General features: G+C 44.6%; 2 protein-coding genes across 2 annotated transcripts in view; one reads left to right on the forward strand and one right to left on the reverse strand.

Moving 5' to 3' along the window:
* The window catches only part of dync1i1a (dynein cytoplasmic 1 intermediate chain 1a), a 49656-nt gene extending 26735 nt beyond the window's left edge, over positions 1 to 22921 (forward strand). Inside the window, exons 10-16 of the mRNA XM_084563829.1 lie at positions 7824 to 7970; positions 9533 to 9646; positions 9770 to 9903; positions 10121 to 10265; positions 15735 to 15875; positions 19210 to 19335; positions 21488 to 22921. Coding sequence (XP_084419955.1) covers positions 7824 to 7970; positions 9533 to 9646; positions 9770 to 9903; positions 10121 to 10265; positions 15735 to 15875; positions 19210 to 19335; positions 21488 to 21598 — 918 coding nt within the window. The 3' untranslated portion in view covers positions 21599 to 22921. The remainder of the gene's footprint in view (positions 1 to 7823; positions 7971 to 9532; positions 9647 to 9769; positions 9904 to 10120; positions 10266 to 15734; positions 15876 to 19209; positions 19336 to 21487) is intronic.
* Positions 22922 to 22926: 5 nt separating this feature from the next.
* slc25a13 (solute carrier family 25 member 13) overlaps positions 22927 to 23223 on the reverse strand; it is a gene marked incomplete at its 5' end in the record, with an annotated part of 45990 nt that continues 45693 nt past the window's right edge. Inside the window, one exon of the mRNA XM_084562630.1 lies at positions 22927 to 23184. Within this exon, the coding sequence (XP_084418756.1) occupies positions 23004 to 23184 (181 nt within the window). The 3' untranslated portion in view covers positions 22927 to 23003. The remainder of the gene's footprint in view (positions 23185 to 23223) is intronic.

Raw genomic sequence — 23223 nt, forward strand, 5'->3', positions numbered from 1 at the left:
CCATCAGCGTGTGGGTCGGGTTTATTCTACCACTGTAGCTACCACTGCTGTGGATTCTGGTACCAGCGTGCCTCCCCTCATCACTGCTGTCCCAGCAGTTGGACCCATCATCGCCCCGTCCCAGTTGGGTCCAATCTTGTAACTTCACACCAGCCTCTCAAGTGGGCAAAGTCACACCACATTAAAGGGCCCGTTTGACTTAAAACCTCTGCTGAACCCCCACTCCAAACCGCATGCCTCCCTGCAACAACCCCCGCCGCTACTGTCATATCCCATTGGACTCAGTCATATTTTTATTAATATCTCTCTGCCTTGCGTCGCTCCCTGGGCGTTTCGGCTTCCAGAAAGGTTGAGTAAGAGAAGCAGAGCAGGCGGAGAGGAGAATGGAAGGAGAGGGTGAGGGGAGTGGGAAAGGGAGAACTGAGCAACGGCATTATTCATAGTCTTTGTCTGTGTTTGAACCCATGTGCAATTATACTGGAGAATAAACCTGCATTATGTTCAGACGGCTTAGCAGCGAAGCCCTCGCTTAGCCGATGGGTTGAGACACAGCACACTAAATAGACTCATCTAGTAAAGTATGAGTGTTCAGTTCTGGGGCAAACTAGTTTATTTTGTACAACAGTGACTGATCGGAGACTTTTTTTGTGACTAGTGACTCTGAGCTTAATGTAACATAAATACTGGAACAGAGCAGCTACTGTGTTTGGGTTCAGTTTGAAGGTTCAGCAGCCACCCCCAATCTCATTTACCTTATGTATTATTAGCATGTGAGATCTTTGCTTCCATCCTTTTTATCTGTTCAGAGAGTTTTACAGTTTGACAGGTTTATGTGCATGACTGTTGCTTCCTGTTGTCTGCCATTGTTTCCTTGAGGTTGCCAAGCAACCAGGGGTGTCTGCAGATCTCTGCAATGAAGCAAATATGGTTAATTTGGTATGAGTGCTGAAACTGAGGTCTTTTTTCAGTGTTTGTATTCTCAAAAAATATGCAGTTGCCACTGAATAGTTTAGGTTCAAGTGGAACAGTATTTTCTTGTAATTCCGCGGATGGAAAACAGGCCTGATGAGGAACGTGTTGCATATACTGTATCTCCTATTTTGTAGTTTGAGAACAGAGTACTTTTGAGTCGAGCTTTTCACGTCGTATTATATTTACTACACAAATCCAGTAAAGCCACAAACCAGCCAGAGTGAAAATGTGAGCCAAGCAAACAAACAAGATATGGAAAATGAGGAAAAGGAGCTCCAGGAGGCAGAGAAAGGCCTGTTTGTGTTCCCAGAGCCTCCTCCTCATGCTTTCGCTCCATTCTTTGCCTGGTGAAATGGAGACTCTGGCTTGGTATTTCTCTCTCCTTGCCAGAAACCACAGAGTGACAAAATCTGTGGGGTGTCATAAACGAGCGAAGCCAGGGGGAGAAAGGGAGGAGAAAGGTGGTTGGGAGGGGGGGAGGTTGCGAAGCCGGGATGCGAGGGAAGACAGTCAAAGTCATCTGGTCCTGATAAGGCAGAGTGGAAAACAGATGAGTGCGGTGAGGCAGATTGGGGGGGCAGGAGGAGGAGAGGGATGGAGCGTGGATCTACTTGGGAGGATATACTGTCTAGCGTGCCCTATCGGACCCCCCCCGTGTCTTCAATACAGAGCACTCTCACTCCATTTCTGCCTTCCCAAGTAGACTTCAGTAACAGCTCGTTGCCCGAGGAAAGAAAGAAAGCGAGGAGCGGGCAACAAAGGAGGGAGTGTTTGCCTCTCTCTAGCTTTCTTTCTCTTTCTGTCATTCCTTCAAACATCCCTAATCCCTTGCTGGGTGCCATCTTTCATCACGGTATACCATGTGTGTATTATCCTGTACAGAACACTTCCCATTAATATAATAAGGGCTGCCAGAAACACTTAGCCTTGGGAGCCTGTGTGAGATATAGTAAGTGATACTTGTGAGTTTCTCCTTCACCCATGCACACACACACTGCCTAAGGAAAGAAATTAAACCCACTGTTCTGACTGCCAGAGAGTCTCCTTTTTAAAACTTCCACAATTTATCTCAGGCCCAGTATACCAAAGTGACTCTTGCTGCTGCCGTTTCTTCCGGGACTTGTCACTCCTCACATCCTCCCCGTCTGGACTGGCGGGAGGTGACTTAGCAGGTGTCTGACCTGCGCTGCGTGTTTGATGGGAACCATCCACAGAGCCGCTCGGCGTTTGGAAATGAAATGTCAGGCTTGGCGTCGAGTCAGGCCTGACATGGAGCTGCAGTCATACTGGGGGTTTTGTGGACACGAGCGTTTTTGAGATGGTATTTAGACAGATGTGGTTCTTGTATGAATGGTATGTCCAGAGCAAAAAATGAAGAGGAACGAGGGAAGGGACGAACGTGGCTGTATTTAGTTAAATAGTCTTATAACAGGCCTTCTGACTGTGACTTAGATGATTACGTGTCTGTTAGTTACCACTCAGTTACCATCTCACTCAAGTAAATACACTGATGTCCCAAAATATCAGAATTGTCATTTATATTCAGTATCAACCACAGGGAACACAATTAACTAAATTTGTGTATTAGTGTCGGATCAGACATACAATATACACCAATCAGCCGCAACATTAAAACCACTGACAGGAGAAGGAAATAACACTGACCATCTTGAGACAATTCAGTGTCCTGCTGGGAAACTTTTAGACCTGCCATTCATGTGGATGTTACTTCGACATGTAGCACCCACCTAGACCAGAGCAGGCACCCCCACCCCATAGCAGTGACACTCCTTGATGGCAGCAGCAATCCCAGATGCAGCCTGACACAGGCACACACACAAAAACGGTTTAAGAACAACTCAAAAAACATGAAAAACAGCACAAAGTGTTGACCTGGCCTCCAAATTCACTAGATCCTGAACTGATCAAGTATCTGTGGGTTGCACTGGAACAAGCTTGACCCACAGAGGCCCCTCCCCTCAACCCACAGGACCCAAAGGCCCCCACTAACAACATCCTGTTGCCAGGCACCACAGGACACCCTCAGAAGGCCCATGCCCATTCTATGATGAGTCAGAATTGGCTTGGAGGCTCAAGGGAGACCTACACAATATTAGGCAGGTGGTCATAATGTTTGGCCTGATCGATGCATACATGTATAAATAGATATATTCACAAATGCGTAACATATTTCAAGTAATACATTATGTCATCCGTGCAGTCGGTTGACTACCCATGGCTTAGGATAAAGATAGTCTAGTAGTCTATCCCAAAGTCCTGGCTAATCTTGAGAATCTTGTCAAATATGCTCCAGTTTCATGGCCGTCCCAACATTTCCAGTTTGGTTTTAAATGCTCAGACTTGATCTACCTTGAAAATAGCTGTCACTCTCCTTTGAAGTAACAAGATAAAGTCTTGCTGTCCACACTGTGTTGTGCTTTCAATGGCGTCTTTACTCTAAAATGTGTGTAGCGTCTCAAAAGTCCCAGCCACTGAACTCCCTCTTGGTGTGACTGAAGGTACGCCGTTACAGCCACACCAGAGGTTCAGTGTAAGTACCTCACACAATGTTATGTGATTTATTATTTGAGGGTTTTGCCAACTCGGTCACAGCCTGGTAGGAAATGCTTTACGCTATTTGGGAACCTATACTCAAATAGCTAGAAAAGTGATATTTGAGTTGTTGGTAGCAAAGGCTCACAAATGAATGAAAAGACTACAGAAATCTGGCAAACACATAAGCAAGCTCCCCATAATTCAACTTTAAACCTAGTCATTAATTTCCTACATGACATTGAAATTTAGAAACCATCAGCCAATTCCCTTTTTTCTTAAATCATGAACTTCCTTATAGCACGCGACAAATTGATCTCGTTTCAGCGCCTAATTACATGCAGTACGTTTAAAAGGAATACAGCTCTAAAACACATGTGCTGATGTGACGTTTGATTAGAAGCATTTTAGGAGAATGGCTTTTATGTTAAGTCCAAGTCGCTGCCGGCGGGCGCCTCATAGTGCATTATGGGGCAAAGACGGTCTAATTTTCAGTAGCTCTTTCACTAAGCCTGACAGCGCATGAGGGGAGTGATGGCATAACTTGTGGTTTCTCAAAAAGGGGATTCAGAGTTTAGTCGGGAATTTTTCTCTTAAGATGGGACACTGATAGGGCTTAGGAGTTCGACTGACATATGGAGCGAATAGAGGGAAAGCTTGGTTTGATTTAGCTTCTTTTTGTCATTGCTGCTGTGGGGTAGAGATGTTTATTTAGGCGGCGGGGGATGAAGGAGAGAGTAGAAAGCGTGGATGTTTTCTGTTTGTGTCTGTATATTCTTGTGGATTTTCGTGTTTACTTTATATTTTTGATGGTGTCAATGGTAAAAGTAAGGCTGGCCTTCTCTGGAAGTGAAAAGTTTTTTTTTTTTGACTGTTATTGAAAGATAACAGCTTCCTTGATAGAAGACAGTTTACGCTGTAATGCAAACTGTTATAATTTGACAAAGATTAAAAACTCAGATGCATTTGTAGCAGCTTTTATCACTTTAACTGTAAAGAAAAAGGAAATTCAATGAGTTAGTTTAGCATAGCTTTAGCATTAAAACGTAAACATGATCTCTCATTATGTGAGCATCAGTGAGCTCTCTGCTCACTCTGGTATTGGTATTTTACCTCCAAACAGAGCTAGGTTATCCATTCCTCTGCTTTAAGCTAAGCTAAAGTAGCGTTTTAATATACAGCCACGTATTGAGTCAAATATTTCTTTAGAGAAGAAAAAAATAGACGACAAATAACAAATCAACACGTTTCACTCTTTAAGATTCCTTCTCCAGAGTTTTTTGATTTGCTTATTATTATTATTATCTTCTTAAAGGCGGATTGATGCATGCGGTGGCGGAGTCCTGGGCATATTAAGTGGATGTGTGTGTTGATGGAGGGGGAAGAGACTTCAAACAGAAGCCCGTCAGACAGCCACAAAGAGTAGAGGTCATGAAATGTGATCATTGTTCGAGCAAAGTCATTTGCTCCTTTTTCATCTTTAGTACCAGTACTACACTGATCATTTGGTCACCTGTTATTGTAATTGCATAAAACCAACGTTTACAATTTATATTGTCTACTATTCTATATTATTTTAATAACGGTCATCGATATACTATTAATCAAACCACTGTAGAAGTTGTCAGAGCGTCCAGTGTTGTTTAGTGGTACCTGCTTACATGCCCACAATCGGGATCCCTTTTGGTCTGACTGTGTAAATAAACTTCTCAGGAGGAGCCAGCTGACGAGCGACTTTATTTTTATCACCGAAGCTCTGTTTATTTTGAGTCCCGACGTCTGAAGCGACGCTCGATACGTTCCCTCTGAAAGCCGTGACTCCTCAGAAGTCACAAAATAGGAGGACTAAAGAGTACGGAGTGTTTTCTTTCCCTCTGGTTTGTTTTGCAGCCTCCTTTCAAAATGAACTGGGGTTTTGGAGTTGGCTGCTTTGCACATGGTGTGGTGGCAGGGATGGCGAGGGAGGGAGGAGGAGGAGGAGGAGGAGGAGGAGGAGGAGGGAGAGAAATGAAACAAGAACTGAAAAATAAGGCGAATGATCTAATTTGGTTGCACACTGTATATTGACGCAGTCATAGAGGATCTTCTTAAGAAAAAAGCTGCAACCTTTGGAGATGTTAAATTCAATACCGCATTCAGCTGACAGTAGATTTACCTTGGTGGCATTAAAGGGAGACCCACATACACTTTCTGCTGGGGCGTTCTGTCACGGTATGACTTGATCTGTTATGACCAGTTAATAATGGATTGTCACCGTTAACCATTGTCATAGACTGTAGGATCTAGATGATCTGCTTGATTTGACCAGTCTATGACGTATGGTTTAGGCATAGATTCTATATCTGACTGCTGCCATCTTGGCTCTTATTTGCAGCCATATATCGGAACAAAGGGAGGAGCTGGGGATGAGCGAGGGGTGGATCAGGCTAAGAACCTGACAAGACTAAGTCTATCAATCCCGGCACGTCCCAGATCTACTTAAATATGCAATTGTTTACTAATGGACCATCACACGGGTCAGGCGGCTACATCCACCTTTACGTGGTGTGGATTTAGCATTTATTATTATCCCAAAAACTAATTTGAAGTCATTCAGAGTCATCTTATGTTTAAGCATTATCACAATCTCAGCTGGCATCCTGTAGCAAAGCATTAATATAACATTTTATCACCATTAACCTTTAGTATAATAAATATAGGTCGTTCAGCTGAGGATTTCTATAAGCCATTATAGTCATAGTTCTCATTGTATAAGTCATTTATTAATATGTAATTGCCTTTATTGGGATTCTTAAAATCATACCCACAGTCGACTCCTTGTTTATTAAACAGTCTATTACAGTTGTAGTTGTACCATAAAGTTTTAGAAGGTATTTAATGCAGACTATGTTGTAAGTTTAGCCTCATAAATCTCACGTTTACTGCCTTGTTAATACAGTGATTAATTTGTGAGGATTCCTTATAATTAATGACAAGTTTTGCCTCATGTGCCGCTTCAACAGCAAAAATGTCTGACGTACATTTCTCAGGAACACTAAAACTGTCAACGCTGCTTCTTCTAATAAATCTACGACCACATTAGGCAACAATCCTTTTGCGTAATAGTCCCTGCATGTTGTTATAGTTTTACTGTTTTTAATTGTGATTTGTGTTTGTGAGCTTCGTGTTTAATACTCTCTTGGCCCCGTCTTGCCTGTAATTTATTTCTCCTCAACGACGCTCTGCTGGCTTGGTTGGTTCTGATGAATTTGTCAATGCATAACACCACTTACCCTCCTGTAGCACCAGCTACAGGATGCTGAAACATTTTCTCATAACTCAAGAGCACAGATGCTTCAGTGGCTCTGGGTCAGGAGAAGCTAGCTGCTGCGCCCAGAAGCCCATATGGGACGAGCACTGAAGAGGAACCAAAACTCAATAAACACGGCATTGAGGGGGGGAGGGAGTTCAAGGGTGCGCTTGTCATGATGGAGGCTACAGTGAGCGCTCCAGTGGCTGCTGGGGTTTTGATGCTGTAATGTGAAACGGCTGGGGGAAAGAGGACTACAATTCCCCTCTTTGTCTGGTCTCCACCCCAGCGTCACCCCTCTCTCCTCTCCTCAGCAGACCCTCACTGTGGCCAGACTCATCATCTCCGTCTCTGTCTGTGTCCTCATGTCTGCCACCCATCACGATGCCTCGATTGCTCGCTGTCACCCGGCCCCGTCTAGCGTTACCGCTTTCAGTTCATATCTCTTTGCGTTTGCTCTTTTCTCACCATCAGCGGTTTTATCCCCTTATCTCGTCTGACCAAACCACTTCTACTCTCGTGCCTTCCTTCAGTTCATGATCATATGTCTTTTAAGAAACTTTTCCATAATATTTTCATGACACGACCATCTAGAATTATAAACTTTGGACCAACTCATCAGCAGGATTCTGTACAACGGTTTGCAGCTCTTCCTTGCTTCTTCCCTTCAGGTTTCCCAGAGGAGTTATTTCCTTTCACACAGGCACAGAACGGATGTTGGCTGTAATATTTGCGTTGTCTTCCAGTGCAACTTTTTGCCCAGACACATTCAAAGTGAGGCGACGTCAGAGTCTCCCTTTGTTGCTTGTAGTTCTTTGTGTCCGGGCCTAAAAATATCCCCACAAAGGTGACGACAGAGCTACTGATGGGCATCACTCACGTTCTCCTGACGCCTTTGCTCTTCTCTGTGTCACTGATAGTTTAGGCTAATCTAAATTTACACCAGAATAATATGGAGTCTTTCTTCTTTCTCATTCGCTCCTTCCTCTGTCTTTTCCTCTCTCCTCAGTCTCCGGTGGTGTCTGTGGGTTTTGCCAGGTTTCATCCCAACCTGGTGGTGGGGGGGACTTACTCCGGACAGATCGTCCTGTGGGATAACCGCAGCCACCGTCGGACCCCGGTCCAGAGGACTCCCCTGTCTGCTGCTGCACACACTGTAAGGCTGGTTCTCATCTTCAACATAACATACAGTTATATGTCAACATAAAAATAACTGATACCTTCTTGGGCTCTATTCAGTTAAATTTAGAATTTGCTCCCTGCCTTTATTTTCATGTTTAATACTGATATTGCAGCCGTGAGTATCTGCTCATACCATCACTAATCCAACACAGTCTTTATCACCATCTCAAACACCTAAACTGTTATTACATCACTCAGGATCCAATCTTTCCATTAGGTTTCTAACAGTGTCTAATCAAGTTTATGGTGTTGAAGCTTCCTACTCTGCTGCTAAATTGCACTTCCCGGTTTGCTTTTCATTTCTATTAGTTTAGGTACCGTCACACACCAAGCTGACAATCAGCCATTTGCCAGTGTCAGATCTTTGCAAAGCATGTCCCAACTTGCCGTTGGCTGTAATATTTGCATTGTGTTCCAGTGCAACTTTTTGGCACAGACACAACAACACAATGCATAACACAAGTGAGGCGACGTCAGAGTCTCCCTTTGTTGCTTGTAGTTCTTTGTATCCGGGACCTAAAAATATCTACTACTGATGGGCATCACTCACGTTCTCCTGACACATTTGCTATTCTCTGTGTCACTGATAGGTTAGGCTAATCTAAATTTAAACGCGCTGACATAAAATGTAATCTATCGTAGCAAATACGATAAAACATTTCAATACGATAACACCATGATAATCGCTGCATCAAGGAGATACTTACACACATATGCTTCTCCAGAAACGAGTGAAAACTGTTCAGCTCAGTTTGTCTCCAGTGAACTCTATGACTCTCAACAAATCACTGTCCAACAATCACTAGCAATATCTTAAGACCATATGCCGTTTATAATCACAGCTACGGGAGGCATGTAGACTCACACACTGTGACGTGCCATCTATACTGTAGCTTTAAAGGCGCTGTGGAGTCCAGTAATGAGGCCGCCGCTCTCTCCAGTTAGTGAGTCCTGCTTGCTAGCATGGTGCTGATTGCTGAATGGACTCTTTGTGCGGCCCAGTACACAAATCAATTACTGGCCAGTAATGATATAATGGCTTCACACACTCTGGACTCGAACAGCGGCACATGTCCCAAATGTGGAGTGATTTAAAAGGACGACTGCACACCGGCATGTGAGCCGTCTGCGAGCACGGCTGCATCGTTTGGCCCTCATAGTATCTAATGAAGTCATGTGTTTAAGGGTAAAATTACATGACCGTTAAAATCGAATTTGTTAATAATAGCATATCAGACGAATGAAATGTTTCATGTCACTGACAGCCTGCTGTAGTTAGGAATTATCCAAATATTTATTGTGCGAGATGCCAAATATGCAGAGAGATTTTAGTGACTCCAATCAAAGAGACTATTAATTATGATTTATTATCGCGATCACAGCATGCAGCAGAATAACAAGTATTGTTTTAATAGGAATTGTAATCATACTACAGCTATTAGATGATGAAAACATATGGTTTCATTTGCTGTGGCGTGCAAGGGTGTATCTTCGCCCATCTCATCTATTTGTGTGTCCATGTGCGTGTCTGTGAAGCACCCGGTGTACTGCGTGAACGTGGTCGGCACCCAGAATGCCAACAACTTGATCACCGTGTCTACGGACGGCAGGATGTGCTCCTGGAGTCTGGACATGCTCTCCCAGCCTCAGGTATACGTATAAGTCCCCCTATCAGTCACACAGTCAAGACAATCTGTTATCACCTGTTTGCATTATTGATTGTTTATGGTCATATATAGATACAACTATGATACTATATATGTGTGTGTGTAGGAGACCATGGAACTGGTGTATAATAAATCCAAACCCGTGGCGGTGACGGGCATGGCCTTCCCCACGGGAGACGTTAACAACTATGTGGTCGGCAGCGAGGAGGGCACCGTGTACACTGCATCCAGACATGGCAGGTTGGTGGACGTGCAAAACATTTCAGCATTTTACTGCACTGTAATACATTTCAAGTCGGTGAAACTTAGAAACAAAAGTTCACCTGCTGCCTTAAAAATGCTATTTTCTTTTTCAACTGAAAACTTAAAGACATGAGTTAGAGACGTGCACAAGTTACAGAGTTAAGACGCTAAATATCCCAGTCATACATGTTATTCTGGTCTTTTTCACCTCCAGCAAGGCGGGTATCTGCGAGATGTTCGAGGGCCACCAGGGGCCGGTTACCGGCATCAGCTGCCACAGCGCGGTGGGCACCGTCGACTTCTCCCACCTCTTCATCACATCCTCCTTCGACTGGACCGTCAAACTCTGGAGCACCAAGGTACAGTGTGGGAGGTGTGTGTGAGAAGGAGAGAGTGTAAGAGAGAGTGTAAGGAGATGTGTGGGGGGTTGATTGTGGCCTCCGAGAGGTTGCAGAGAGAGAATCCTGAGAGAGTAGGGGGGGAGTTGAGTATAATAGGTGAGCAACTTTTTCAAAAAATCAGTCCTTCTCTTACTACTTGTGTGTCCCTGCATGTGTGTGGGTGTGTGAATAAGCTGACGGAGAGCTGTTACTACGTACATGTGGGTACTCTAGGTGTGTGGTAAAATGATTCAGTAGTAACTAGGACTCCTGGTTATTGAGATCTGCGTTTAGCCTGTCAGGCTAATTAGGCAGTAAGATCTGCTAATAAAATCTTGTGTGGTAAATTGAATCAAGTTGGTGTTCTGTTCTGTCTTCTGGAGAAGTCAGCTGGATGTCGGTGCAGCTTTAGAGGTCTGTGCACAAAGGTGTGCCTACAAGACTGAACTCAGGGCAAAAACAACTCTAAAGATGATTCTATTGTCACAGCAGTAAGAGAAAATTAGTTTCAGTTTAAAGAATGAGCACTAATATGATTTTAACAGACAACAGTTCATTTTTCTTCTATTTGACATTTTCCATAAAGATGCACCACATTTAGAAATCTTTCACTGTGCGACTCTGTCCACCTTGTCACAGTCAGATCAGCTGATCCTCATCACGTCTTAAGCCTGCATGCGTGCTTGTGTGTGCGTCCCTCCCTCCCACTCCACTGTCCCTTCAAAACGCAAATGATGGGATGGTAGCAGCCGCCACTCTGGGCGTTTGTTCTCCTTTCAGGCCGATGCGATGAATTCCATTTGGCGGCATTTCAGCGGCGGTAAAAAAAAAAAAAAACGTGTTTCTGTCAGAGGGAGGGTTTTAACTTAGCTTTTAGCTCAGGTACAGTACATTTGACATGTTGCACAAAAGACTCGAGAAAACTTAAGATTGAATGAGGTACGGAATAAGAAATAAAGTTAGACTAAGGTGGAAAAGACAAAAGGAAAGGTTGGTGGAGGAATAAGATATCAGAACGCCGGTAGCAGAAATGGCTAATATGGAAGGAAGGGAGGAAATCGATTGTCAGCAGAGGGTTTAAAGATAATAGAAAGTGATGTTAACTTTAAACAGAGAGATCGAAATGAGCAAATACAGACAATTATAAAAATACATAATACTTCTTAGAGTCTCCATACTGTAACAAGCAGTGAAGCACAGTGATGAATTTTAGCTCACGTCGGTCCTCTTGTGCGCGGCGTCCCGTGACACACATTAAAACATTTCTGTGGATTTTCATCAGAAGAGCGTGTTATTTTGTCGGGATTTGGGAATTCCCTTTCCTTCGAGGGGCACCACAGGAATGTGCGTCTGTCTCTCATCCCACATAACCCATGTTTGTGTGCGGGCAGGCGGAATACCTGAGTGCGTACGTGCGTGTGCAAACACAGACGCTGCCGCACGCGCCTCGCGTCCACCTTGAGCGAGCCGCCTTTGCTTGCCTTAAATTCCCCCCGGAGGCTTCTCCCCCGGCCCTCCTTTCACCAGCCCCGTCACGAACCGCGGATTCCCGGCGCGTTCGCACACACGTTGGGCCGTCGCACAGAAGTCTGCTGATGTTTTCGCACTCAGCGGTGCAAATATTGTGGTTAGCGAAACCGTTCCGACTCGGTCGGGGTGTGAAGACGCCGCGGCAGCTGGGAGTGGGGTTTATGATTGTGCATAACTTGAACCGACTTGCTCTCTTGACCCCAAAACCATCTACTGAGTGATTGGATGGAGCGTAATCGTTCCACTTTAACTCTCTTAGAAGTTAATTAAAAGCCTGCACCACTGTCAGCTCAGGTGATTGTTAATGAGCGCTGGTAACATTTCAGATAGCCGTGGACAGAGAAATTGGGAAATTAGATGATATTTTGTCCTCTTACAGCGCATGACACATTTCATAACAGTGTCTAATTTGAGGACAGCGCCTGGGCCTCCGCAGCGTGTGGTTGTTAAATCTGGTGTGAAGCTATCAAACCGGAGAGATTTTTGAGATGCAAATGCAGCCATGATGGAACCGGTGAAATTATCAGACGGCTGCGGAGATGAGATGTTTTAGATTCCTCTGGACGGCTGAGGGCTGGGAGGTTTTCTGTAAGACTGAAAGTCTCCTTGACATTTGAAACTTTCGGAAGGCAACGTGGTATTTTAATATTAACACCCAGGTCACAAGACGCAGCCACGCACACATTCCTAGCTTTAATGTCCAAAGTGTGGGCCCATTGTCTGCAGGTGACATTAACTGTCAGTGTTTTAGTGATGGTTTTCCAGCTCAGCTTCTCAGCACAGGAAAGATAATGACAACCAGTTGCTTCACATGAGGCGCCACGAGGATTAAGCTCCATTTTAAGATTAGTTTAAAGACTTCTTTACCCAAATTACGTTCCTTAAAATTGGTAGATATGGGCAAAATGGTAGTTTTGAGTCGAACACAAAGAGGATTTCATCTCCTTTTACCTTTCAAGTGGCGCGTCATCCAATTAAACGGAGGACAGATTTCAGTTGGCTTAGCTTGAAAGGCAGATTTTAAATATAAGTAACATTTTTAATATAACCGGGCGACGTGAAATACCGTTGGGTTAGGGAATGAGTAGAAGAAAACTAGAGCGAGGCAGAGGGAGAGCGCATTAACCGAGGATCATTCGGCTGATTGAGTGCTGAAACTGTGAGATGGAAAGAAATGACCTCTGCTGTCATCTCGCCGCCCGGAAAACAGGTTCAATCGAGGCTTGAAATTGGCTCGGCTCTGTTTGTGTTTGTGTTTGTGCGTTTCTCCGTGTGTGTGTGTGTGCGTGTTTGCACTCAACAACTGTGGAGCGAGAAGCAGTAAAGGTGATGGAGGGAAAAAAAGAGCAAGAATGAGAACGTAAGAGAGAGAGATGACATTCTTTCTCTCGCTCTTCCAGCCAACCTGTCTCCTCTTCTCCACCCCTCCCTCTCCACTTGTCAGGAACGCAGTTTGTAAGCCTCTGGAATCCTAACAGCAGCCAGTCAGAGAAAGAAAGGGGGATTACACACACACACACGGAGTCACACACAAACACACAGGCCTATTTGTATTTTGTTGTATTTACCTTGTGGCAATTCATTCCCGTTGGGATTCTCAGGGAGCATGTTGGTGTCCGGTCAACGGTCTTGCACAACGGGCCGTGCACTTAGTAATACGCGCTACATCAAATAATATGATCGAAAGAGCAAGACGAAAAACTGAAAAGGCCACAGAGGTTTTTCTTAAAATTATCCCCAGAGGAGCAACGTTTCATTGAAAGAGGAAGGCTTTTCCAAAGCTTAGGAGCGGCCACTGCAAAGACGCCGTCTTACTTACTGTTGTTCTTACTTACTGTTGTTCTGAGGATCTAAGAGGACCAGAAATGCCTGGTGGATTTCTCAGTAAATAAGATAACCTTAATGTCAATTTTGCATGCAGGTAATTGCTGCAGGGACGCTAGTACCGGCTTATTGTCTGCATTTACAGAGTCAACAGAAATGCCAAAGTGACGTAACAGTCGCCTGGTGGTTGGTATCAAGACATGAGTTGGTTCTGTTGTTGGTAGGTTTGTGCTGCACTCACATAATTTCATTTTACACCTACACTGGTGACCACTGACAGGAGATGTAAATAACTTTTAACATCTTGTGACAATTCAGTGTTTAGCTTTGAAACTTTTGGACCTGGCATTCATTCATGTGGACATGTACCACCCACCTAGACTAGACCAGACACCCCCACCCCATAGCAATGACACTCCTTGGTGGCAGCAGCCATCCCCAGCAGGACGCAGCCTGACACAGACACACACACAAAAACAGTTTAGGAACAACTAAAAAAAAACATGAAGAACAGCACAAGGTGTTGACCTGGCCTCCAAATTCACTAGATCCCAAACTGATCAAGTATCTGTGGGATGATCCACAGAGGCCCCTTCCCTCAACCCATTGGACCCAAAGGCCCCCACTAACAACACTGTGTTACCAGACACCACAGGACACCCTCAGAAGGACCATGTCCATTCTCTGATGAGTCACAACTGTTTTGGAGGCACAAGGGAGATCTACACAATATTAGGAAGGGGGTCATAATGTTATGCCAGATCGGTGTACATTGTCTTATTCTCCATGTGTCGACCATGAGGGTACACTTAAGTCCGGACCAATCACAGCACACTTGGGTCACTCAAGGTTCCTCCTGTGTCTAACCTTAAAAAAGATCCTGATATCAGAGTTCTAACACCGTGATAGTTCTCAGCTCCTGCTGTGCAGACTCTCAAAAAGAGCTAAGAAAAAGTTCCTGCAATAATCAAGTGTTCAGAAGGTCAATGCAGCAGTCAGCTTTGTTTCACTGAAAGAGTAAAATTTGTCAAGGTAGCAGCCTTTGACCACAGTTTATATTTGAAAGACGGCTGAATTGAAAAGCGTTTGATTTCTGTCAGTTCTGATCTTCTTCTTTTAGCTATGGATCGTTTTATTGTTAGATAGGTTCCCACCTATATAATTACCTTTAATTGCTGCTCGAGCAGTCGCCTTCAGCCACTGGCCTCGCCGCATAGAGGTCAAAAGGTCAGAGTTCAACCAGCTCTCAGCATTGTTTTGCACAGAGCAGCACAGACACAGCGACGCAGGATGAGTGAGCCTGTGTTGCTAAAAGAGGAACCACACAGGACGATAAATAGTTTAGATATATCAACCTAACCTCTGATATATCACTAATACTGATACACATTTTTCCCTTACTGATTAAATCAGTTTAGACACGGTGTCAGTGTTACAGTTTGTCCAGCAGAGAGCACTGACTCTTCTCTCTTTTTAACATGTTAAACATCCTGCTCAGCCCTGAGACAGAAAATCATTTTTGACATTTGTTTATGACAAATATGAACTTCAGCTCATCAACTGCATCTCTGTCTTTTTTTTTTTTTTACTCATCTATGACTTTAGTCTTTAAATATCATCTGTCAGTCAAGTTGCACACACACGCAAACAGAACACACGCAACATATTTTGAGCGCCCCTTCCTCTCCGTCGCTTGTCCCCCGACCGCTCCTCTTCCTCCCGTCTCCTATCTGCGACCATCTCCGTCTCCCTCTCAGACAGCTGTTGTGTTACGGTTACAGTACACCTTGTGGAGGGCCCTTCCCTTTCATCTCTCCCAGCGGTTTTATGGCGCTGTGTGAATGTGCTAGGCTTTTTAATTAGGCTCTGCACCCAGACAGGCCCCAAGGCTGAGGCAGCGCCACTCTGTCTGAAGCTCGCTCACTCCCTCTCTCCATTCCTTTTTTCTCTCTCTCTCTCTCTCTCTTTTCTTTCTGTCTCTGGTGTGTCATCTGCTGCAGTCCCTCGCTCTCTCCGTTCGCCTCTGCAGTGATGTTTCGCTCCTTGTCAGTCACACACACACACACACTTACACAGATATCCTCTTTTTTTCAGCACAACAAGCCTCTGTACTCGTTCGAGGACAACGCCGACTATGTCTATGACGTCATGTGGTCTCCCGTGCATCCCGCTCTCTTCGCCGCCGTGGATGGCATGGGCCGCCTGGACCTGTGGAACCTCAACAACGACACTGAGGTGTGTGTGTGTGAATGTATGTCATCGTGGGCGTGTTTTCCGCGTCACGTCTTTTGTGTGTCGATGTTGCGTGCGTGTGTGTTCGGTGTCCTCGGGGCCTGTTGCTGGGCCTCTGCCCGAACCGCACAACCAAACACCCAAGACTTTCCCCTCCCATCCAGCCCCTCCACCACCGCCACCAGCCCCTCCACATCCCTGATTCCCCCGTGGGCGTTTCCCACAGCCCTCGCTCTAAATCAGACTGGGTGACATCTCCTCTTCCCGGGCTCCCACCCAGCCAGCCCACTAACATTGCTACAACCTCTGTCCAACGTTCAGGCAACCTCAGGACCCCGCCTCCCCGTCCCATCTTCCTCCCACACTGCGTCCCATCAGAGGGAGTGCGCAGATGTGCCGGAGACCACGAGCAGAGAGGCCCCAGCCCTCAGTCCACGCAGTCCCATGAAAATAATAAAAAAAGAAAGTTCAGGCCAGAGGTTGAGTTTCACAACACTGTGGGGCAACAGTTATTTTAAGATGGGTGCATTCAAGGCCGTTGAAGGCTAGATGTTTACATAATTTAGTTAGGTAGAACCAATCTCATCTTTTTACTTTTATTTTTTAGATTCAGTTCAAGTCACTATCAAACATCTTTGAATGTATTCGTTCTTCTTTGCTTTAAGGAAATACACTTAGAACAGAAGATCAATAACGGTCTGTCCCTTTAAAAAAACAAAACATGAGATAGTTAGCTTAGCATTAAGACTGGAAAAGTGGCACCAAGTAACTAAAATAAGGTTTTTATGCTTTGTTAACTGTGTCCAGACACTGAAGTCATTAATACATACAGGCTTTACAGAGCCTTTGTTCCCTTTGGAAAGGGCTAGGCTAGCTGTTTCAAGTCGTTATGCTAAGCTAAGCTAAATGTTGCTTCATATTCATTGGACAGATGACATTGGTACCTTCATCAAACTCTTGACCGTGTAACTCTAACCACATTTCTAGTAAATCATACGTTACAACTCAGGTGAAGCGTGTTGTCTGATCCTTTCATCAACCAGGTACGACTACAGATAAAAGAATCCTCCATTCTCCTTCCTCTTGGTCTCCATGGAGACGACACCCACGGTGCCTTCAACCCTAATACAAGTCTGCATCTCTACAGCTATGTTTTCATGTTCCATCTGCTGGTTTTAACCCCTTCGCTCTCACTGAACCCGCCCTCTGCAGCACAGACGGCCGGTTTCCCATGGTTTCCCTCAACAGCAGCCTTTTCACAGACAGAGGAAGAGTTCATTATCGGCGGCCTAACTCGTCTAACAATGAGCTTTATGAGAAACATTTGCTCAGGCGCGCACACAAACAGACGGATGTACCCAACTCACGCACACACACACTCGCTCACACACAGTGGGTCTAATAGCAACAGGCCTCCATTGTTGCCGTCATATTAAAAACACACAGTCATAACGACATTAACGGAGCAGCGCGGCGCGCCTGGTTCTCATTTCCACCACGCACGCAGACACACACTGCCAATTTAAAGCGCTCAGTTCAGATCCACTCGTGCGGCGCGGTGGAAGCTAGCAGGCTAATGGCAGCCAGTCTGTGGTTAGCGCTGCTTTAAATACGCAGAAGCTCTAGTGTGTGTGTCTGTGTGAGGCGACGTGATGCCAAGGCCTCTGTCTCCATCGGTGACATGTGTCAAGACTCGCCTGCCACATGTCAGGAGCAGTTTATGGAAACGCTGCAGATGGTTTTTTAAAGGTGCAACACGAGCACCGCCGTTCGCTAAAAGAAGCATCAGCTCGCCCGCAACAGCAAACATGAACATGAAGTTATTATAGAGTAAATAGCCCCGTGTGCGTCCGCGGCTGAGCGAGGCGCTGTAAATTTGACAGCTTTGTTTTTCTAACCTCCAGTGTATTTGAATAAAGCTGCAGTAAATTTGCTGTGTAAATTAGAGCATTACAGCAAAATGCTCCCATTTTCCAACAAACAGTGAGGAGAACGGTTTAAACCGCAATTAGGGACAATAAATAAGAATGAACCAGGACGCAAGAGGCAAGCTTTTAGTGTAAATCTTTATTTTACTGCATTTTGTTTAGAAATGGTGAACATTTAATGTCTGTTCTTCCAAAATAGAACTGATTATTGTCTAATCTGAGCTTCATTTATCAATTAATCCAGCATAAATGTCAAATATACCCAATCAGCACCTGTTACAGTGGGAAATGAGGTTTGGACAGCCTCTGTCTGCAGGTGGCAGACCGGACGTGTTGTTGTTTTTATGCATGTATTGGAGGGCTTTATTAAGGTTCATAAAAGGTTCAAGAGTCACATAGTGTTTTACAGTTTCCAAATCATTTTCACGCAAAGTTCTGGTAATGTCGCGAAAAAGAAAACGTAGGCGTGGTATCCATTTATCTGGTTCAGAAAGTGGCCATGTAGCATCGTCAGATATAAGATGAGTTACGCACTGTTGTAATAAACGGATTAGAAGAATCTGCCTAATCTGCCTCCCGCCTTCTCCTAGAAGAAGTCTTTGAAGAAAAGAAACACTTTGGTCATCTAAAAGGGAAAAGAGCCTTACATTTTTTTCTTTTGCTTGGGCAAGTTGTAATTATTCTTTTTATTCTATCTGTCTGGAGACTTATTTTGCGTTCACGCAAGTGGCGACAGAGCAGCAAGTTCCAACTCATTGTCACTGGAAGCCAAGATGCGTGAACTGACAAAGCTTCTGACACTGGTCACTATGTGCTACACATCAAAGTTGCGCTTGCTTCCTCTTTTCATCGGCCAATCATATGCTCTGATCAGCTGTTAGAACTTATTCAGAAAAGGTGTTTCCATCTCCCATTAAGCACTTGTTTTTCAAAATGGCAATACCAAAAAAAAAAAAAGACACCTCAAACAAGGATAAAAGATTCTTTCTGCAACTGGACATCAAACACCCAAACCTTTTCTAAAGCAGTATTTAAGAATATATTGTATGGAAACCAGATGTTCCGTTGAATAATGCTACCAGTAGTTTTAGATTGGGAATCGTGAATGTCAAACAGTACTACCTCATGTGTTTCCATTTCCAGTTGTGTGTATCCCATGGAGTCTCACAGTGTTATGAAATAGTGATGTTTTATCGTGTTGTGAGCATATTTTCATAGGCTACTGTACTATAACGTCTTTAAGATTTCAGGCGTAGCATACTGTGATACTTACATCTCTATCAAATCAATATCTAAGCTACTACTCACCTTCAGCGTGACTCAGCACAGGTTGATGGGTGAAAAAGCTGTCAAAATGATTCTCTAATACTGTTAATGCTTTTGGTTTACTTATTTTTTTTGCCCTCTAGGTACCAACCGCCAGCGTGACAATCGAGGGCGCCTCGGCCCTGAACAGGGTCCGCTGGTCGTCCGGAGGGAAGGAGGTCGCTGTCGGCGACTCAGAAGGCAGAGTTTGGATCTACGACACGGGCGAGGTACAGATAATAACGGCGCAACAAAAGCAGAAGATCATAAAAATACTCATGCTGCTCTTTGCTTTTAGCTGCAGGCTAATGAGTAGCTGATATTTTTAACAGTGCCACACTCTGTGTTCATATCTTTTGTGAGCCTGTTCTAAAAAAATATCTGCTGTTGTTGGATTCACTTTGAGTGCTGTGACGCATGGAGCCGGTGGTTCTTGTGGATTTTTAAACAATTGAGATTTAATTACATCCTCGGTGCCAAAAGCATAAGTGAACTACAGTGACCACAATTTATTGCTCTGTTACAGTTGAGTTGTACTACAGTAAATTGAGAGGTTATAGCACCTGAAAACTGAAATAGTGATCTCACTAAATCAGTTTCAGCTCATCAGTATCTCCTCCTAATTCAGGTAAAATGAGCTGTCATTTTTTGTTACGTTTCATGTCCTGTAGGTATATGTGCTCCACAGACATGATGGGACGTAATATACCAGTAGGAGTAAGTGTATTTTAACATGAAACCCAACTGATGGTTTTAGTTCTTTATGTGTACCCAAGTGTCAGCATTGCCATGGACGTATGATTGATTTTCTTCCCTCTTCTCTTTCGTGTCCTTGTAAAACGGCCTCCACATGACTTTGCCGTGGCCACAAAAGCCGCCGACCGCGCTTGCCTGTACGTTCTCTCATGTTTGGAGAGCTCTGGTTAGGATCCCCACGTGAGAGAGAGAGAGAGAGAGAGAGTTAGCCTAGCCGCTCGGCCTGGCTAATTTTAGCATCTTTCTGTTGTGTGGCGAGCTGGAGAGGGGCTCGGATGAGCTGGTGGCCTCCACGCTGAGTCGACGGTAACGAAGAGTCATCAATAAAAGTGAGCTGGGCTGAAAGGTTTTACGACTACGAGGAGCTGTGTGTGTGCGGTGGTGGTGACGGGGGTATTTTCTTGCCTACGAACTCCCCTATATACTGTAGCTAAAACTAGGAACAGCATGTGAAAGCAGAGATGCCAGCAGTTTGATCCAGAGGAGTGCGGTCGTGGGACTACCAGCAGCCCTTGAGACTTTTCCAGGAAAGCAAACTTTACCCAGTCTGAATTAGTTATAGAGAATTTATCGTCAGGGTTTAGGATCGTGTGGAAGTCACGGGGACATTGTTCCAGTACATGCAAATGTTTTGGGCCTGCTGCTTTTTAAAGCCTGACATCCAGCAGAGCTCCTCACACGTCCAAGAGTCTTGGAGTCTGTTAAGATGCTGCTAGCGCTGAAGTCACTCAGCCACTATATACAGTAGTAGATGATGTTCTGTTCTGGCAGAGCCCCCTGCTGTGGCCAGCCCAGCTCTGTAGGAGGGTTTTTTTTTTTTTTTTGGAGGGGGGGTCAAAAAGGCTGCCTCCCTCTTCCCGGTTCCTGATTAATTACAGCCTGGCCAAGCAAAGCGGTTGCAGGCATCTTGGGTGGCGGCTGCGGCTTCTGTCCCACTCACTCTGACTCCCACTGCGCACGAGTCGAGCTAGAGACTTTAAGAGGAACAGCCTCCAGTTTGAAGTCCTGGATTATTCTTATGGTCTGCAGTTCATGTGAATATTTAGCCATGCTAACAGAGGTGGATGTAGGGATTATAATTCTGGACGGACCAATCTGATCTGGACTGAAAGTCCTATGGTATTCATAAGCTCCAGGTTTGAGTTCATGAGGTGTTTGTTAACGTTGTCAGATTTGGTGGTGGAGGAGGACAAATTTAGTTCAAATATTATAATTTAGTCATTTAAAAAATAAATAAATAAATAAATAAATTATAATACGTCTATGGAAAATGTTGAAAGTCCCCAAACTTTTCATTATGCCTTTCTATTTTCTACGTAACGTTACAGCGTCACTAGCTGGCTAACTGTCTAGATGGCAACCGTTGCCTAGCAGCAGTCTTCTCATGACTTGGGCTGTTGTTGTTTTGATCCGTGATCCATGAACTCATCTCTTCATTAAGGGCTTCCTAGCAGCAGTGTCCTCATGACTTACGGCCAGATGTTAACACTTGAACGCCACTTAACAACTATAAGTAAAAGAGTTTGTTCCCATACATCCATGCATCCAGTCAGGTCTGGTTCCTACACATCCTGCACACTCAGAGTTTAAAGTCTTGTCCCTGTGTGTCTCTGTCACTTCCTCCAGCTTTCCGTGACCCATACCGACGACTGGGCGCGCTTCGCTCGTACCCTGATGGAGATTCGCGCCAACCGGGCGGACGGCGAGGAGGAGGGGCCTATGGAGCTGGCTTCATAGAAAAAGGCCTCCGAAAACCAAAGTGGAGAGAACCAGACACCTGGTGTGCTTTTACTGTGTCCGTAGCATGTGCTTCTCACTCGGTTCTGTTTCGTTTCTCCACTTTCACGTTCCTGTCCGGGCCAAACAAGGCAAGCGCTTTTATTGTGTTTTCGCATTTACTCTCTCGTAGATGCAAACTTCTACTGATTTGTCCGTCCCCATTTATCCAATGACTTCAGGTGATCGTGAGTGGCAGTCGTATAGCCTTATGAAGATATGTGTACTGTAACGATGCTTTGCACTACTGTAAAAAAAAAACGCAGCAGGGTCCATAGACTAGTCATGTAATTGTTTACAAAAAAAAAAAGATCACTTTACGTTGTGCTCGTTCTTTTCTCGGTGTTGAGCCCGCATGCGACACATTCCTAAAATATTCCAGGGAACTTGGAGTTAATGTGGTTATCACACGTGAGGCTGCTTTGTGTCTGAAAACTGAATCAAACGTGGTTGTGGCACTTTGTCTCCTGTACTGAGAGCTTCAACTGTGTATTCTCTAAAAAAACTGTAACAAATAACAAGAGGTATATTGTAATGGAGAGTGGTCGCTGTTCAACCTGCTATGTTTGCTATTAAAGCGTAGCCAGTCAATTTCTGTCTCACCGTTTTTTCTTTTTTCTCTTTTTCGCATCAGGAAATAAAAACTCCAGCATACATTCAGTTTACTAACATCATTTTCTCTTTACTCTCGGTACACATGTTGCTGCCATACGTACGGTAAGGCACGATTATTACACCACATGTTAACTCCTACATACTCTGCTGTACACTCCACAGCTGTCCCTGTCAGAGACATTTTACACATCTGCATACATTTAGACCTGAAACCGAACATCGGCGCTACACTGCGTCTTTACATTCAAGTACTTTTTGGTCTTGTAGCTACATTTCATTTCATCTCGACACGGTTAGCGGAGCAACTCAAGACTGAAACAGGCAGAAAATGTATATGAAAATATGTTTGTAGATTTTGCATATATACAGAAGTGCTACAGTTTGGTTCTTTCATCCAGCTACATGTTTATATGAGTGATGAGCTTTCGATTAGAAAGCAACGAAAGGAAGACACTGGAAAAAGCTGCAAGAGTTAAGAAGTCTCTGATACTGTTCAGAAAAAAAAGCAAACCGTAATTTTCTGCAAGCCCTTCTGCTGCCTTTGTGCATGTACTGTAAAACAAAACTAATATAATACTGTCATATAATAAAACCCATCCTAATAAGCTCATTAAGCCATAAATAATAAATACAAATAGGATTTAAATAAATTAAAATACCATCAAACTAAAATGGACTACTTGATGTCTCTAAGTGCTTGTGCGCATGGAAACCACTTGAGCCCTCACTTACCCCCCCAATATGTGGAGGTTCAGGGGGCGCTCGCTTTGGAGGGGGCCGCCGGCACCGCGTAGCGTGGGAGGTGGAGTCCAAACTTGCTCTCGATGCCAGCGAATGTGGCCACGGCCAACCTGAAGCCTCCGATGTGGTCGGGGTTGGGCGCCGGCAGGCTGATCCGAGACTTGGGGGTGGGCTCCGAGCCAGCCGGCTTTCTGTGGTGTGTGGAGAGAGGGAAAGAGAGACGGAGAGAG

The sequence above is a fragment of the Chelon labrosus genome, assembly GCF_963514085.1.
Source record: "Chelon labrosus genome assembly, chromosome: 16".
In the NCBI taxonomy this organism is placed as follows: Eukaryota; Metazoa; Chordata; class Actinopteri; order Mugiliformes; family Mugilidae; genus Chelon; species Chelon labrosus.